General features: G+C 33.5%; 1 protein-coding gene across 6 annotated transcripts in view; it reads right to left on the bottom strand.

The window, feature by feature from the left end:
* Positions 1 to 16325, bottom strand: part of PATJ (PATJ crumbs cell polarity complex component) — a 287089-nt gene that overhangs the window by 248910 nt on the left and 21854 nt on the right. For all 6 annotated transcript variants that reach the window (XM_039887878.1, XM_039887926.1, XM_039887916.1 and 3 more), the window contains exons 8-12: positions 12731 to 12949; positions 10800 to 10902; positions 7228 to 7319; positions 5761 to 5902; positions 2894 to 3040 (exon numbers count right to left, since the gene is read on the bottom strand). In XM_039887878.1, coding sequence (XP_039743812.1) covers positions 2894 to 3040; positions 5761 to 5902; positions 7228 to 7319; positions 10800 to 10902; positions 12731 to 12949 — 703 coding nt within the window. The remainder of the gene's footprint in view (positions 1 to 2893; positions 3041 to 5760; positions 5903 to 7227; positions 7320 to 10799; positions 10903 to 12730; positions 12950 to 16325) is intronic.

The following is a 16325-nucleotide window of genomic DNA, read 5'->3' as shown; positions in this document are numbered from 1 at the left end:
TTGTAATATGTTAGAATAAACAAGGATTTAATTTAAATGTTAATCACTTCAAAGTGGTACCTCCACTCACCCATGGGAAAAGTAAGAACTTATCAAGCTATCTTTACTATCAACTAGGCATATCAACGCAGTCCATTCAGACTTTTCTCTTTGGTGGACATAAAGGCAGGCATGTCTGGTTTAATTCTACCAGTGGGTGGATGAGCTTTAATAAAACAGAGACTTTGGTTTTACTTTGGTCTTTTGTGGCTACTTTGTTATTATATACTTAAGATTTTTCTACTTGACAGTAATATCGCCTTTTTTGCATAGGTAAGATAATTTTAAAGAGCTAAGACAGATTTTAAGTGTCCTGCCTGTCCTCCATATGATCTTAGCCAGAAGCTTAGTACACAGTGTGTAGTCTTAATAATGCCTAATAGGCAAAACTGAAAGTACTAAGACTATAATTTCAATTTATATCTATAGTCATAGCAGAAAATAATCAAATCTCTACCTTTTTCCTTTAAGTAGAAGAAAAACTCCCAATTTGGTTAAAAAATCGAACAAGTCACAGAACACCTATCACAACTGACATCACCATCTGTCTCAAATCAAACACAACTTGCAGTATCAGCTTTTAGTCTTCAGCACAGACAGCTCATCTTGAATGCATATAATGCTTAGTTACATAACAACTTAATACATTATAATTTAATACATAAAACCTAATTACATAATAATGAAGTAAAACACGCTAAACTCAGAAATCAGAGACTAATGAACACCAAAAAGTTTAAATTACTAGATATACAAAAGAATATCCATGAAATAATTATATGCTAGATAACATTTCAGGAATAACTAATGAAAGGTCCTATTAAAACCAAAATATCATTCAGGTGGGCACCTTTGTGCCTACTCCTGTTAACGTTTCCACAAGAAACTGCAGTAACAGGTCTACCATCTTGCCTGCTAAATTTCTTCCAGAGAGCAGTTTCTTATCTGGTAAGTTAATTTGAACAAAATTTGCAATAAACTGGTTGAACTGTAAGCTTAAAAACATGGTATTTAAAGATATTTCATACGCATGTATAAAATAATTTCGACATTTTACCTTCGATTCTTTTGACTATATTTTACCTTTCAGTTATACAATGAAAGTTGTCATGAGATTTAAAGCACAGCTCAAAGGCCTAAGTACTAGAGGAAAGAGATTAATTTATTTTCAGCAGCTCAATAAATCCTGGGCTACACAAAATGATCAAAAAAATAAACTGTATGATGATCTGAAACAATTATTCCAATGGAAGTGAAGGGGAGCAGACTATACTGTCCCAAAATATGTCACTTTGACATATGGATTATTTTAAACTGAAGGTAATCAAGACCCAACAGACTCAGAAAAAAGTTTTGCCTCTCCCTTACCTAGAAGAATTTAGAAAGGAGGCCTGGCCCCAGAAGAGCTATTACCAGAGACAACATTTTTTATCTGAAAGACCTATCTGCATGGCAGGGCAAATTTCTAATTACCAAACATCTGCCCTTCTTATGATCCTGACAAGTATTCTCCTCATTTTTGAAGCCCCAGGTCCCTAGTCCCATTCTTTGGCTCAGAATGGCATATAAGTCTCAATTGCTCAATTTGTCCTTGGGTCTCATATTTTTATGGGACTTCCACACATACGAAATTTTTCTCCTGTTAATCTGTTATGCCGATTTAATTCTCAGACCAGCTAAAAAATCTGGAAGGGAAAAAGGAAAAATGTTTTCGCCCCTACAGCAAAAATACATATACATACATACATACATACATACACATACATACATACATACATATATACATAAAAGCTAACTTCATAGCTGTTAGAATATTTTGGTCTTACTCTCAAGTTGAAGTTACACATTCATGAAGAAAACTGTAGTGAGGTTGATCCAAAAAAAGAAGATAAAACATTTGATTTTTACCTGATAGTTCAAGGAAAGTCTATCTGGGTTCCCCAGAATTATATAGCAAAGACTAACTGAAATCTACTTGGGTCAAAAAAAAAAAAAAAAGGTAAATTTCTAAATCACAGGAAATTTTTTAACCTGAATGAGGGGTTACTCCTTCCTTCAGGCCATTCTTTCCTGAATGAAGGCAAAGCCAAAACCAAAATTTCTCTGAATGTGAATGGTATTAAGTATTCCATTTCATTCAACTGGTGAGGCTTTCCTGAGCAGTTCTGTGCAGGATATTGTGGGAGGCTCTTAATATGCTTTTAGAACATACTATAGTAGCCAAGGTATCAAAATACAAAGTAAAAAAACAAAGTTGCATATCATTAAAAAAGAAAAGAAAAATATATAGCTACTCAGGAGTTTGATAAAACATAAAAAAAAGGATGCATTAGGGAGATAGTTTTATAAATTCTATAAATGTCTAACCAATGTACTGTATACTTGAAACTAAAAAAAAAAAAAAAAAATCATTCCAGCCTACTAAGGTTGTGTAAATCCTACTAGAAAATAATTTGATTGCTTCCTGGGGGAGGAAGGGGATGAATGCATTATTAATTTTTATGGTGAAAAGGAGATACTGTTATATGTATTACATGTATGCAGATAGCTATATATCTATAGCTATATCAATAATATACAAGCTAAAGTATGTAGTAATTAAAAATGCTGACAAGATCAAAAAAGTTATAACATTAATAAAAATGCATTCAAAATTAATATAATCAAACAAAGATTAAACAACAATATGCTTGGTCCCCAAATTGCGATGTGTTAAGATGTTGATATTTAGAATACCCTATTTTATATCTCCATAACACCTCTAAAGCAACCTCACGTTACATTGACTATAAAGAAAGAAAACAGTTAACAATGAGAAAGTCAAATTATTTTGAATCAAATGCTTTGTGCCTACCCAGTTTTTCTAAGGCTTGTATGTTGTCATTTTTTAGATTATCCATTTTTTCTTCAGTTTCTTCATCTTCACCATCCAAATTAGTTTCTGTTTCCACTGCTCCAGTTAGAAAGAGGGCTGGTGTTTTTGGTGGTTCTATAACAGTTCCTGAAATAAGAATTGCTAACTTGAATCACAAGCAGCTAAAGACCGTATTTAAGTGAGCTTATTCCACTTCTATTCTGTTTCATAACCGCATTACAAACATCTCAGGTGACTTACATATATGATTCCTTTGTTTAAAATCCCATGTACAATAACCAATCAATTCCTTAAAAAATAAACTTTTTGGTAGTATTGAAAAGAATAAGGACCTAGGCAGTGGGAAGAGAAAGGCAAGGTGAAGTCGACAACAAAGCAGGAGTAGATGCTTTTTTATTATAGCCTTGGAAAAGAAAAAGAACACTCTTGCTGAAGTGGTGGAAAGAGCGAGACATGAAGAGTAAACTGGTCCCATTGCTCTTGGCTTTCCTAGGTTCTGGAAAGACATCATCATGAATATAACAAACAACCTATGTAGGTAACCTTATGAATTGGAAGGGAATTGGAGAGAATTCCTCTGGTTGCAGAGCTCTCTTAGCTAAATTGAGCTAAGTAAAGCAACAGGACATCCAAAGCTTTAAATCTCAAGCATTCAAAACACTATGTATCTCTTCAACACAAAAAACGTGAACAAGAGTCCTTTTAGGTTATTTTTTTTTTAATTACACATTACTTATAAAAAGTATTCTTACAAAAAATATTTAAACCCTTATAAAAAATATTTAATCTGAATCTAACTAAAGCTTTAGATCTAGCTTCTATAAAAGACATTTAAGGACAATTGGGAAAACTGAAGTACATGTTGGGTATTTGATATTAGGGAATTAACTATTAATTTTAATTAACTATTAATTTTCTTTGGTGTGATAATGTTATGTTTAAGAAAATATCCTTATGTTTAGAAGCTACAGACTGAAATATGTAGGCTAAAGTGTCACGCTACCTACTACTCTAATCATTCAGGAAAAAAAACATACATAGATGAAGCTAATATGGCAAAAAGATAACTGCTGAATCTAAATGTATTAGGTATATTATTTTTTGATATTCCTGTATGTTTGAAACTTTTTATATAAAAGGTCGAAAAGCATAACCAGTTAAAAATTCCTATGATTTTAACATGAGATTTTAAACAATACATAGAATTTTTTAGATCATTAACGAATTGATACACACTAAACATACAGCCTAGTGCCAATAAAAGAAATGCCAACCAGAAGCTGCTAGTGTCAACGGAGAGAAGAGTTACACATTATGTATTGTTTACCATACAAAGCAGTCCAGTGATGTGATTGTGTGCTACAGATAGTACACGAATAGGTACACAAGTAAGTGTATATAAGGTATACAAAAAGTAGGAGTCTAGAGGAGATAAAGTAAGATTTAGAATGGCAGAGGAAGGTATTGTGTAAGAGCTGGAATTTGTACGATTTGTTTCTGTAAAACAGACTTAAATGCTGACTTTGTGGAAGGTACACAAAGATGTTACCCGGGGCAGAGGGCAAAGGCATAACCATTCCCCTGCATTATAGTGGCTGCACATTAAACAACTGATTAGAATGGCGTGTGATAAATGCTACAGTAGAGTGCTCTTCAAAGAATGCTAGTGAAACACGGAGGAAGGACACCCAAACCTTGAAGGAAGAGGTGCAGATTTAGAGTCAAAACTTATCCCAATACAAATTTAAAATGTAGGCATGCCCAGTAAACAATTGCTAATTCATAAATGACATACTTCATTTGATATAGCAGACTGAAGCCAAGGACTCTATCAGAGCTATTAAAACCATTATGCTGATATAAATATTTATGCAAACCTTTTAAGGTCAACATAGCAGTTGTACAATTTGTACTATTTAAGCAATTTTAAATTTCATATATATAATGGAGTTGACAAGGCATCTGTCTTTCAGCAGCAAAATTTCCACCATCACATAAAACTTAAAAAGTTCCAATTTAAATACAAATCAATATTGGTTGAGAGCAAAGGTTTCTAGGCTTATTATATCTTCAGAGGAAGGGAAAAAAATGTATTCACCTTCTGATAAACTCTAATGGAATTATTTCTTACTCACTAGTTATACAACTAGTCATCCATTTTAAATTAAATGTGTCCCCATGACTGTCAAATTTTGTTAATCTACACATTTCTAAGTTGATAATTAAAAACTGATATGCATATAATTATGTTTTTGTTCCATAATGAAAATTTATATTATTATAATCAAAATAGCAAATATTATTTTACAAATAAAAATATTATTGATAGAAATCCATATTTTCTCTCACTATATTTTAAAAGGTAAATCAAGAGACATTAGAATCAAATCTCATGAGACCTAGGAATACCAGGTGCTGTAGGTGTTTTAAAAAAAAAAGGATAAATTATAAAATATATCATGGGAAGTAAAATGAAACATGAAGCCTGAAAAATGTCAAAGCATTAGACAAATGAGAGCTCTGGGAACAAAAGGTGTCAAAAAGCTTTATTATTCAAATATGAGTAATAAATGAAAATTTGAAGCTTTTTGGGAAAATGATTTCCATCTCCATTTAGAGAAGCTCTCAGAGCTTAATGAGTTTTAGGGTTCATGTTCTAACATTTGGACTGGCACATTGCAATAGGCAAAGGAAACTCCTTCAATACATAAATGAGCTGATTCATTTCTCCATAAGTGCATTCCACATGGTGGGCCATTTTTCCTTCCCAGACTCAGAGCACCTTCCAGAGCTATATTTCTAAATCCAGACTACATGATGGGGAGAAGGACAGTGGAATCCATTACCTCTGTCTGAAGGCTGTTCAAGTACAGAAGCTGATGAGGATGTCTTCCTTCGAACAAGGGTTAGATGTAACACTTGCCCCGCATTTCGTAATACTTCAACAACATCCTGATTGGCAAAACCCTGAATATTCACACCATTGACCTGAAACAAAATAAACAGAGGTTTCAAGTTAGCTGTTATTTTAAATTCTGGCAAGGCAGAATAAAATTAGGCAATTCATTTTATTCCAAAAATAATTTGTATTAGACCTATGAAAGTATTTGAATAAGGATGCAAAATAAATAGTAAAACATGCTGACAAACTTCCTGAGAAACTAGAAAGCAAATGCTCCTAAGTCACACATTTAACTTACAGCCTGAGAGAGGCAGAGGGTCTAATTCTGATGATATTCAAAATTCAAAGTGCCATAAAATACAGTAAATTGTTAGACATAGCTCTCAAGATATATTAATAAAAGTCATTATTATCGAAATTAAAGAGGTCATGTAATATTTCATTCCTCTACTACATCAATTTGATATTTTCCAGAAGAAACACACTGATCTCTCTCCATCAGGTTTTCTAGTGTTCTGTAAAAGTATGTGCAAGAAAGGTATTTACTAATCTAGGTCAAGCCCAATTCCATATTTCTGAAGTCCATCAGGACCAAAAGACCTCTTCCTTCAATCTTCTTGAAACCTGACAAACCATTATACTTTTGCTTTCCTCATAAGTATTTTCCCTATAGCATCCACAGCTGTTACAGATCTCCAAACTCTGCAAAGCCTAGTAATGTAAAAGCCAAGAGTCATGAAAGGTGCTTCCTTATATAGACTTGAAGGACAAAGATTCAAATTATACAAACAAAAATCTGTTTCTATCGTAAATCACTAAATTAAATGAGTGTATATGTGTGTGTATGTATATATGCTTCAAATATTATTAAACTGTAAATTTAATTTTCTACTAAATGGAAGAAAGACCAATCTGAATTGATAAAAGGTAATTATTATATTCTCAAATATATAAAATATCTCAATTTTGTAGGTACACAAAATTACTGTTAGCAGAAAAACTACTTTCACAAAGAAATAAAAAGATTTGGTAAATGGCCTATTAATTTTATAAAAAATGGGTGAATTGAAAGAACACAAAGAGGTGCTTGAAAAGTGTTTTCTAGGAGAATGCTAGAGTACCTTTCAAATATATATGTGTGTATATTAAAAATATATATAGGTACATATTAATTTTTCCTGCCAATATGGTTAGTGACTCTTTTACTCAAAGATAGTAAAAAAAAAAAATTAAAAAAAAATCAAATTTAGGATCATAAGAGTACAAATTAAAGAGATTTCACTAAAGTAACAAATTTAACTTTTAAAATTTTATGGGACTATTTAAGCCATTCCCCTCTCACACGTATTATAATAAAGATAACTTTTTTCTCCAACTTGATTCAGTTCTAAAACAGAGGGCAGTTACTTACAGCAACTATTTTGTCATTCACTTGAATTTGGCCATTGTTGTATGCAGCGCTGCCAGGTATCACACTTTTCACATAAATCCCTGAAGCTTCCCCTAAGGTGCACAAAACATATGGAAAAAGGAAGAAAGCTCTAATTAGGCCTTGATTGCAAAATTCATATCAAGAGGTTAATTAGCTAAAGGGGCTGACTGGAGGCTTGATAAATAGTATTTTGAACACAAGCAGAGAAATTGATGGATCATTTCAAACTGTCACCATCATGTGACCCGAATCTGAAATGATCTGACTGATGACTATTTCTGGAAAAATAATCAGTAAGAGAACCTTAACAAAATGTTATCCAATGTAAGTTGGAATTCGGGTGAAGTCTTACTCTCTTCTCTTGGTCTATCATCCTTCTCACTGTTGACTCGGCATAAGCCTTCATCATTTTTCACCAGTATTACTACAAGAGTCTCCTAACAGGTCTTCCTGACTATATGTAGTTCACTGTTCATGTTAGCTTCCCCAAACACAGAAAAAAGAGAAGTACACATAGACTTAAAAATCTAGAATAATCTTGGCAACATGAAATAATCCTTATATTATAAAATAAAACATTTAAACAGGAAAAATGGCTATATAAAAATTACAACTGTATAAAAAGTATGCATGCCTATGGGCAAGGATTGGAAGGGAAATTGGAAAGTGAAAAACTATAGCTCTGGATGATTTTACATTTTTATTTTTTAATATCAAATGAACTTAAAACATTGTCTGAAGAAGAAAAATAATAAAATGCTAATTTCATAGAATCACATTCAAGGACCTCCATAATCTGCCTCAATCGTCTTTATTTCCTTTTTTTATTAACTTCATCCTTCCAACGAGATGAAACTACAGACACACTAGACTCTTGATATTCCACCAAAACACCAGGTATGTTCTTGATTTTATCCCTTTTCTCATTTCATTTTCTTCCTGCCAACCTCACCCCTTCTATCAAAATCTTTCTCTTTCCCCATGCCTAGCACAAATGACTCTTTCTTTGTAAATTTTCCATTTCCCTGTCAAATTGTCATCCGCCATGATAGTTTGCTTGCGTCTCTGCTAAAACACATATTTCATTTATGCTTGAACAACTGAGTGTTCTTTACATGTTTGTCTCTCTGCATAGACTTTTCTTATATTCATTTTCCTACCCCTTCCAGAACTAAGAAAGTAACTGCTTAAAAGTTCCAATGAATAAAATAAAGTGAAAATCATTTTGAAAGACTACATGTTAAAAAGCATATTGAGTTTTCTAAAATGTTCTGTCTAGTTTTTGGATTCACCGCTGCCCACCCACCTCTAGTCCTAAAAATCACTTTTGAGGGTAAAGAAGTAAAATGATTCTTTTCTTTATTCAGTAATATAAACATTAAATTTTATTCATTTTCTATCAATTCTGCACTTTCATTTTACTCTGCACGTATACTGTTAGGTTTAAAGAACACCTTGAAAACTTCATATAATAAATGTTCATGAGCCATAAGTTTAGGAACTCAGCCATGATTTCGCATATTAACCAGACAGCCTATTAAGAGCTACTCAATGTAGTTTTTTGTGACATTATTATACAATCCATACTTAGCTCTTTTGAAACTCATTTAAATTCTGAGCCTAAAAAAGGTGGCACTTAGAAAAAGCTAAAGGTTTGAAAACAGTTATTTCATTAGGCTAAAATAGCACGAGGTGGTCTGACATGAATTTCATTCAGGACTTTGAATACATTAGCACTTTTAATCTTTCCACCTGCTGTAAGTACATAAAATAATAATTTTTAAAAAATTAACTCTCTAATCTCGCTATTTTATAAAAAGCTAGAACATGTCATAATTCTAAATTTTCATGTTACTAGCAAATACTGTGAAAAGATTTATTTTCCTTACTCTAATGATTTTCTTATAATAATGGAGCAACTTTTACAGAGAAAGGTATCAAACCTTTACATGTAGGAGTTGAAGGAGTATTATTATTCAGAGATACTTGGACCATGTATTTATTCTTACAATATATTTCCTTTATATGAAAGGAAAGTAATTCTAATTAATTTGTTTTATTTTATTTTTTCCAGGAATTACACATAATAGTAATACTTTTTTGACATTCACAATATGAAATACATGCAGTAATCATTTTACTTTATCACATGTAAAATGTCAAAATATGTAACAGTCACACTATTCAAAATATATCTATCTTAGAAACAAGAAGAGATACAATTCAAATATTATATACTGTTGGGTAATTAAATTCTGTCGTTAATGACTATCAAGCCAGCTATAAAACTATTGAGATAAAATTGTGTAATACTGTGACTTATGTTTGGTCTCCATCCACAGTTCCTGGCTCATAGTTCCCAAAACCTTTGGAATTTCCTAAGTGTTGAGAGTGATGACGTCCTTTTGTTATCTTAATGAGATGACTTTTGGCAAGCACCTAGGGATGAGGGCTGGTTGTCAGAGAAACCAACCCTGTGATCAGAGGTTTGGAACTTTCAGTCATAAACTGAAAGGGTGGAGGGGCTGGATATTGAGTTCAACTGCCAATGGCCAGTGACTTCATCAATCATGACTATGTAATTAAGTCGCCATAAATCCCCAGAAGGATAGCTCTGTTGGTCCTTTTTCGGAGAGCTTTCCTGCTGAGGAAACAGAATGCTTCCAGGTGCCACCATGCTGGGCCCCAAGCTCCACGAAGACAGAAGCTCCTTCATTCAGGGCCCCACCCCACATATCTCTTCATCTGGCTTTTGATTTGTATCCTTTAATATCCTTTGTAATAAATTGGTCATCTAGTGAGTAAATTGGTTTTTCTGAGTTCTCTGAGCCATTCTAGCAAATTAATCAAACTCAAGGAGGGTGTCATGGGAACATCTGATTTATAGCCAGAAGTACAGGTACCACCCTGGGCTTGAAACTGGTGTCTAAAGTGGAGGCGGTATTGTGAGACTGAGACTTTTACCTGAGAATCTGATTCTATCTTTGGGTAGATAGTGCCAGAACTGAGTTGAATTCTTTGACATTTTGCTGGGTTCTGAGAATTTCTTTTTGGAATTTGGTCTGGGAACCCTTTTTAACCTTTTTCCCATATAGGAAAAAAAAATGAACCTCACTGCCAGCGTTGATTTAACATCATGCGTAGGAATCCTATGTTTAATAGGATTTGACATTTTCAGCGATCGAGAATTACTATATTCTGTAAATGGAAATATCACCACTAAAAACAGAATGCTATAAATAGAATGATGTCATTTGTTTCCAAAGACTATCAGTATACTAGAGCGATGTGAAAATAATAAAAGTGAGATATTTTGTGGCAAACTTTGGGGGTAAGGTTAGGACTGTTATCCACGAGTTATCTCAGGGTAAACGGGAAATGGATTAAACTGTGATTCTCAAATTACTGAAAAGTACTAGTTGCTATTATGGATTCATGGTTTTATTGTTCAACGTTTAAATTAAAATCGACAGATATTTAAATTTACTGTCTAGAAACCTTAACATCTTTTACGATTATTTCCAAATATAAAGTAGAAATGATTCATTTACCTGTATGAGCAGTTCCAACATAGCCAACAATTCTAATCCCAAGACTCTGTCCATCTTTTTTAATGAGTTCAACATCATAAGTTTCAAAAAGGGTAGAACTGTCCTAAAAGAGAAAAATAATTTTAGTTACATAACTCTGTGTACATAATCAATTTGTGCATGCTTTGTCAAGCAATTTCTTAGCACCTATGGAAGGCAGAATTTTAAGATGGTCCCCATGACTTTCTGATCCTTGGTGCTATTGCTGTGTTTATGTCACATTACCTGGCAAAAGGGAGATTATCCAAGTGAGCCTAATCTAATCAGGTGCCCTTCAAAAGCAAGGACTTTTCTCCTGCTGATGGGAGAAAGGCAAGTGAAAAAGATTTGAAGTATAAAGACTGGACTTGTGGTTTGAAGATGGAGTGGGTCATGTGAGAAGAAATATGAGACAGGGTAGGGCTTAAGGAGTTGAAAGATGTTCCTTAGCTGACAGCCAGCAGAGAGACTTCAGTCCTACAACTGCAAGGAACTGTATTCTGCCAACAATTCGATTGAGTTTATGAATGGATTGTCCAGAGTATCCAGATTATGAGCCCAGCCGGGCCAATATCTTGATTATGGCCTTGTAAAAATCTAGCAGAGAGCCCAGCCAGGCCTACCCAGATTTCTGACCTACAGAACTGTGAACTAACATAGGATATTGTTTCAAGCCCTAAATTTGTAGTAATTTATTACACAACAATAGAAAACCAATATAGCCACTTAGTAAAAACTCAGGATTAATTTCCATCCAAAATAACTAATTGTAAAAAAAAAAATTAGAAACATATTATAAGACTAATTATTGTAATAACTATTGTGAGCAAAAAATAATGAACAAAAACTTATTTTCATTACTTGTTTTCTAATTTAAAATATTTCTGTAAAATAGTAAGGTATCGAAAAACATAATACTTTGCTTTCAATTCAAAACATTAATAGAAAGTAAACAATTGATTGCATCAAATTCTCGCTTATTACATATGACACTGGTCTCTCACTACAAAGTAGAAGGCTCCAGATAACTAGAGTAAGGGGGTGGGGAGAATAGTTGCAACTAGTTTGGAGAAGAAAAAAAAAATGATTCTAATATCTCACACAGAAAACTTCTACTCAGAGAAAAAAAGCAGAAGACACCTAATAACCCCTCAGATGATGAAAGGTGGCTCTCTACCTCCTTCTCACCATAATCACTTCTTCCTTTTTTTCTTCCTCTTGGTCCCTCCTTTTAAAAAGGATTTCTTTCCTTTTGTCTTATCTCTTGATTCAAAGCCTGTTAGATAGTTTGAAAAGCTTGGAATAGATGAGAAAGATCCGAATTCATATCCCAGCTCTGCAACCTACTCTTTATGTGACCTTTAACAAGTTATTTGGACTTCAGTTTTCTCATCTGTTCAATAGATGATAAGACCTATCTTGCAGAATTCTTGTGAGAAATGCATATGACATGAAAATCCAGGTGCTTGATAATAATTAATAATGATTATTATTATATAACTAAAATGATTGTTATTAATCATAATAAATATTATTATCATTGTCTATTCCCTTTGGCTAATCTACTCCTAACAGTGATAACTTTCATACATTAATCAGTTTTTATAGTTTCCACTTCACTATCTGGATGTCTCCTCACCAATCTAATGAAATAGAAAGAGGGATTATCATTATCCACCAATTTACAGAAGAGTAGCTGAGGCTCAGAGTGGTTGAATGACTTAACCCTGAGAAACAGCAAAGAAGATCAAACTTGTCTAATGGTTCAAAGTTGGGCTCTTCTGCTGCTTCACTGGTAAGCACTGAGACACTACTCACAGCAATGTGGCACCATGAGTTGAAGGCATTTCTAATCTTGCGGTGTATCACACCCAGTATTTGATTTAAGATTAAAGAATAATTTGTATACTCACAGAACTAGGGCTTCTGTTGGGCTCAGCAGGCAGGGCAACAGGTAAGGCTGTAGGTGTAGGAGGGGTTACAGAAATTTCGCCAGTTGGATCTCTTGCAACAAGCATCCTGACTGAATTCCCACAGTTCCTCAGCACCTGCGCAACTTGCTCACTGGTCATTCCTTGCACATTTGTGCCACCGATCTTCAAGATGTGATCCCCTGTATGGAGTCTTCCATCCTTTAATCCAAGAGAAAAAATTGTTCTGAGAAATCAACAATCTGATTTCACTAGTTAATAACAATTCATCAGAATCTGAGCTGTGGTAAAATGGCTGGCAAAAAAAAAAAAGCTATCTAAAAATGCTGAATTAAATATATTTTTAATGAATGGTTGAATTGGCAACAGAGGCAAGGAAGTCCTTGTAAAATCAAAAAAAAAAAAAAAAAAAAAGAGGAGGGGTGGACTGAGATGCAAGGAGAGTTCAAAAGGAGAAGAGTAACCAGAATTCTAAAACAGACATTTGCTTTAGGGTATCACTTCTTGCCTAATGGCCTATAGCCTGGATATTAATGGACACTTACACAAGGAAGAGATCAGAAAGGCCAGGGCCTCGAGAAAGAAAGGAGGTCAGATCAGAAGCTTCCAGCATAAAGCTAGGAACTCTGAAGACCAACAAGCTAAGTGGCACATTCGAGGAACAGCAAGATGTCAGTGTGGCTGGAAGAGAAAAAATAAGCAAAGGGGAGAGAACTCAAATTGATGAGAGCGTTAACAGGGTTTGAATTCTCTTTACTTATCTTTACTATAATAAAGATATCAAAATGTAAACGCAGCTGATTACAAAAAATTACATCTGCAGAGCACTTTACAAATCACCTTTCATATGTCATCTAATTCAAAGAACAACTTTAAAATAAGAAAATTGAGATTTAAAAAGGTTGACTGACTTGACCAAGGTCACAAAGCTAATAAGTGGCAGAACCAAAGTTCAACCTGTTGTACCACTGAAGATCTATTCTCAATCGGTCATTTGTCTTATACTTCAATATCTTCAGACTAACATTAGTATATAGTAAATTTACTGTTTTCTTATTCTCCAAGAAATTGCCAATAACTGCCAAAAAGCATAAATAAAATGAAGATGAAAAAATAGATATTTTGCAACTGAGAGAGGAGGACTACCTGAGACTACAGCAAAGTCCTCTGGGCTAGTACAGTTTTAAGCTTCATATTCCTGGCTTCAGGATGCGTCATCTATAAGTTGTAGATGGTATTCAGAAGAAAAAAAGGAAAAAGAAAAAAACCCTTAATACTAAAAAGTATTCCCATCCTTCCTTTTCTCCAATTTTGCAGAAACCTGAATGAAGAAAGGAAAGTGTTTGATCAAAATAATAACTAGAAAGCTATGTGCTAGGTTGTAACCTCTGTAGAAGGAGCTAGCAGCAATTGGAAGTGGAGAGACACAGAAAAACAAATGCAGTTCAAATCAGAAACATTTGGAAAGACTCAGAGAAAAGAAATGAGTGTAAGGAGGAAATTATTATGGACAAAGTTATAAAGGATTGCTGGATTTCTAGTTTAAGCACCAATAATTTGATATTCTATTGTTACCAACACAATAAACTTGAAATAAAATGACTACTTAACAAAGTCAGTGGTCATGATGAAAAATAAAGGTAAAACTGCCTCTGTGAATCGAACCATCCTTGAACAGAATTATGGCTTGACCAAAGAATAAAGAATATGTCAAATAAGTGTTTTCATACTTCGCTTGGTGAAATAAGGGCATTTCACCATAAGTACATATTTAGTCACTTCTCAGGCACTATTTTTTCCTATTTTACCTCAACTCAATTTAAAATGATGTAGATAATTTGCATCTGTCATGAAAAGTCAAACATTTTCTTCTTCCAGAAAAACAGGTGTTCTAAGGAATTCATAAGTGTAAAAACAATCATTAGTTAGATTGATAGGAAAGACACCAAAATGACAGTTACTTTGTTAATGTATAACAGCCTCAAACACTGCATTTCTGATCAACATTCTCCTTCCACAACCTGTCTACCATGCAAGGAAACTAAAAGGCATGAGAGTCCTTTTTGTTCTTTAACAGCAAACATAAATCAGTGATAACCAATAAATAGCTATGCCAAGATCCAAGGACATAGTGTGCTAATCATTCAATTATAAAAGTTTATTAACTCATAGATTCTTTCAAAAGAGAAAAAAAAATTATGCACATAGGCAAAGATAGCATGGAAGAAAAAGTAAAACAGCTGATGTAACAGGGTCGGTACCACACTATTACAGTGAAAGCACTAACAGTATCACGTACACAGTTTTGTTTTGTTTTTTAAAGAAAATACTTTAATCCAAGTTAGCAGTTGTTGGCTAAAAAAATAATACACACACACATAAAACTTTGCATTTTAAGTTCTCTGGTTGGCCATTGTAGATGATTTCAATTCATAAAATATTTGAAAACCTAAAGGAATTTAGGCCCGAGCTACAAAGGAAATAAATCAAATTTGTTTCTTCAAAAACTAAAAAATAGCACCAAATACTTCCACAACTCAAAAATGAAACCATTACTACTTTTGATTCTAGGCTGTTTCTATCACTGGTCTTTAATCAAAAGGCAACAGATCATTGACAGAAAATAGTAACCTTATAAAACAAACACTCTTTCTCTCCAGGACTTAAAGAAAGGTACCAAAACTAAGTACGTCTAGACTATCCCATTCGATCAAATTCCCAGAGCCCTCATCAACTAATTTTTAAGGATAAGGAAAATATCTGTTTAGATTCAAAGAAAAATTATTTGGGAATAACCAACTGTTCATTGGCCTCAAGCTGTTCTTTGCTTATTCTAGACTAAAATTTCTTCATAGTCCATACCCACTTTCCAAATCCTTGCTTGGTTCTTTCCTTCTAGGTATTAAAGGTTACTAGATAGTTATTTTGATTCATATTATAATTGCCTCATACCAAAAAGTCAATAATTTATGATAACTTTTAAATAGGCTGAGTTCTAATAGCCCCTTTCTGGAGACAATGGGGCAATGGGGTAATTCAGTGTACCTGATTCCCCTAGAATTCCTCCAGACCACATGAGAGATTTCTGTAAAACATAGTTGTTTTCCACTGCCCATTATCAATTAAAAAAAAAAAAAAAAAGAACTTCTAGCTGCCAAAATTTAAATTGAACAGATTTCTTAAAAGATGCTTGTTTCAGGTACTGTAAATTTTGGAGAGTATCTGAGGATTACAGATAGATAGGTCTTTCAGCTTCCCTTATAATGAAACTATATATCCTCATGCATGGAATTGGCCTGATTACATTTACTGATTTGTCATTGTAGTTAGATCTCAATAAATGTTTCTAAAAAGCTATATGAGTCAATATTTTTCCATTTCATTTACTTTATAACATTTGAGGCAATAGACAGAAGGACAAGTAAGGGCTTTAGAGTCTGACACAACCAAGTTCAATGCTGGCTCTACTTTGATCAAGCTGTATGACCAAAGGTCAATTACAAATCCTACCTAAATTTCAGCTCCCTCGAAGGAAAATGGGAATATACTCCCCTCTCGTTGAGTTGTGACCATTGAA

The sequence above is a fragment of the Pteropus medius genome, unplaced genomic scaffold, assembly GCF_902729225.1.
Source record: "Pteropus medius unplaced genomic scaffold, Ma_sr-lr_union100, whole genome shotgun sequence".
In the NCBI taxonomy this organism is placed as follows: Eukaryota; Metazoa; Chordata; class Mammalia; order Chiroptera; family Pteropodidae; genus Pteropus; species Pteropus medius.
This window is presented reverse-complemented; position numbering and strand designations above follow the sequence as displayed.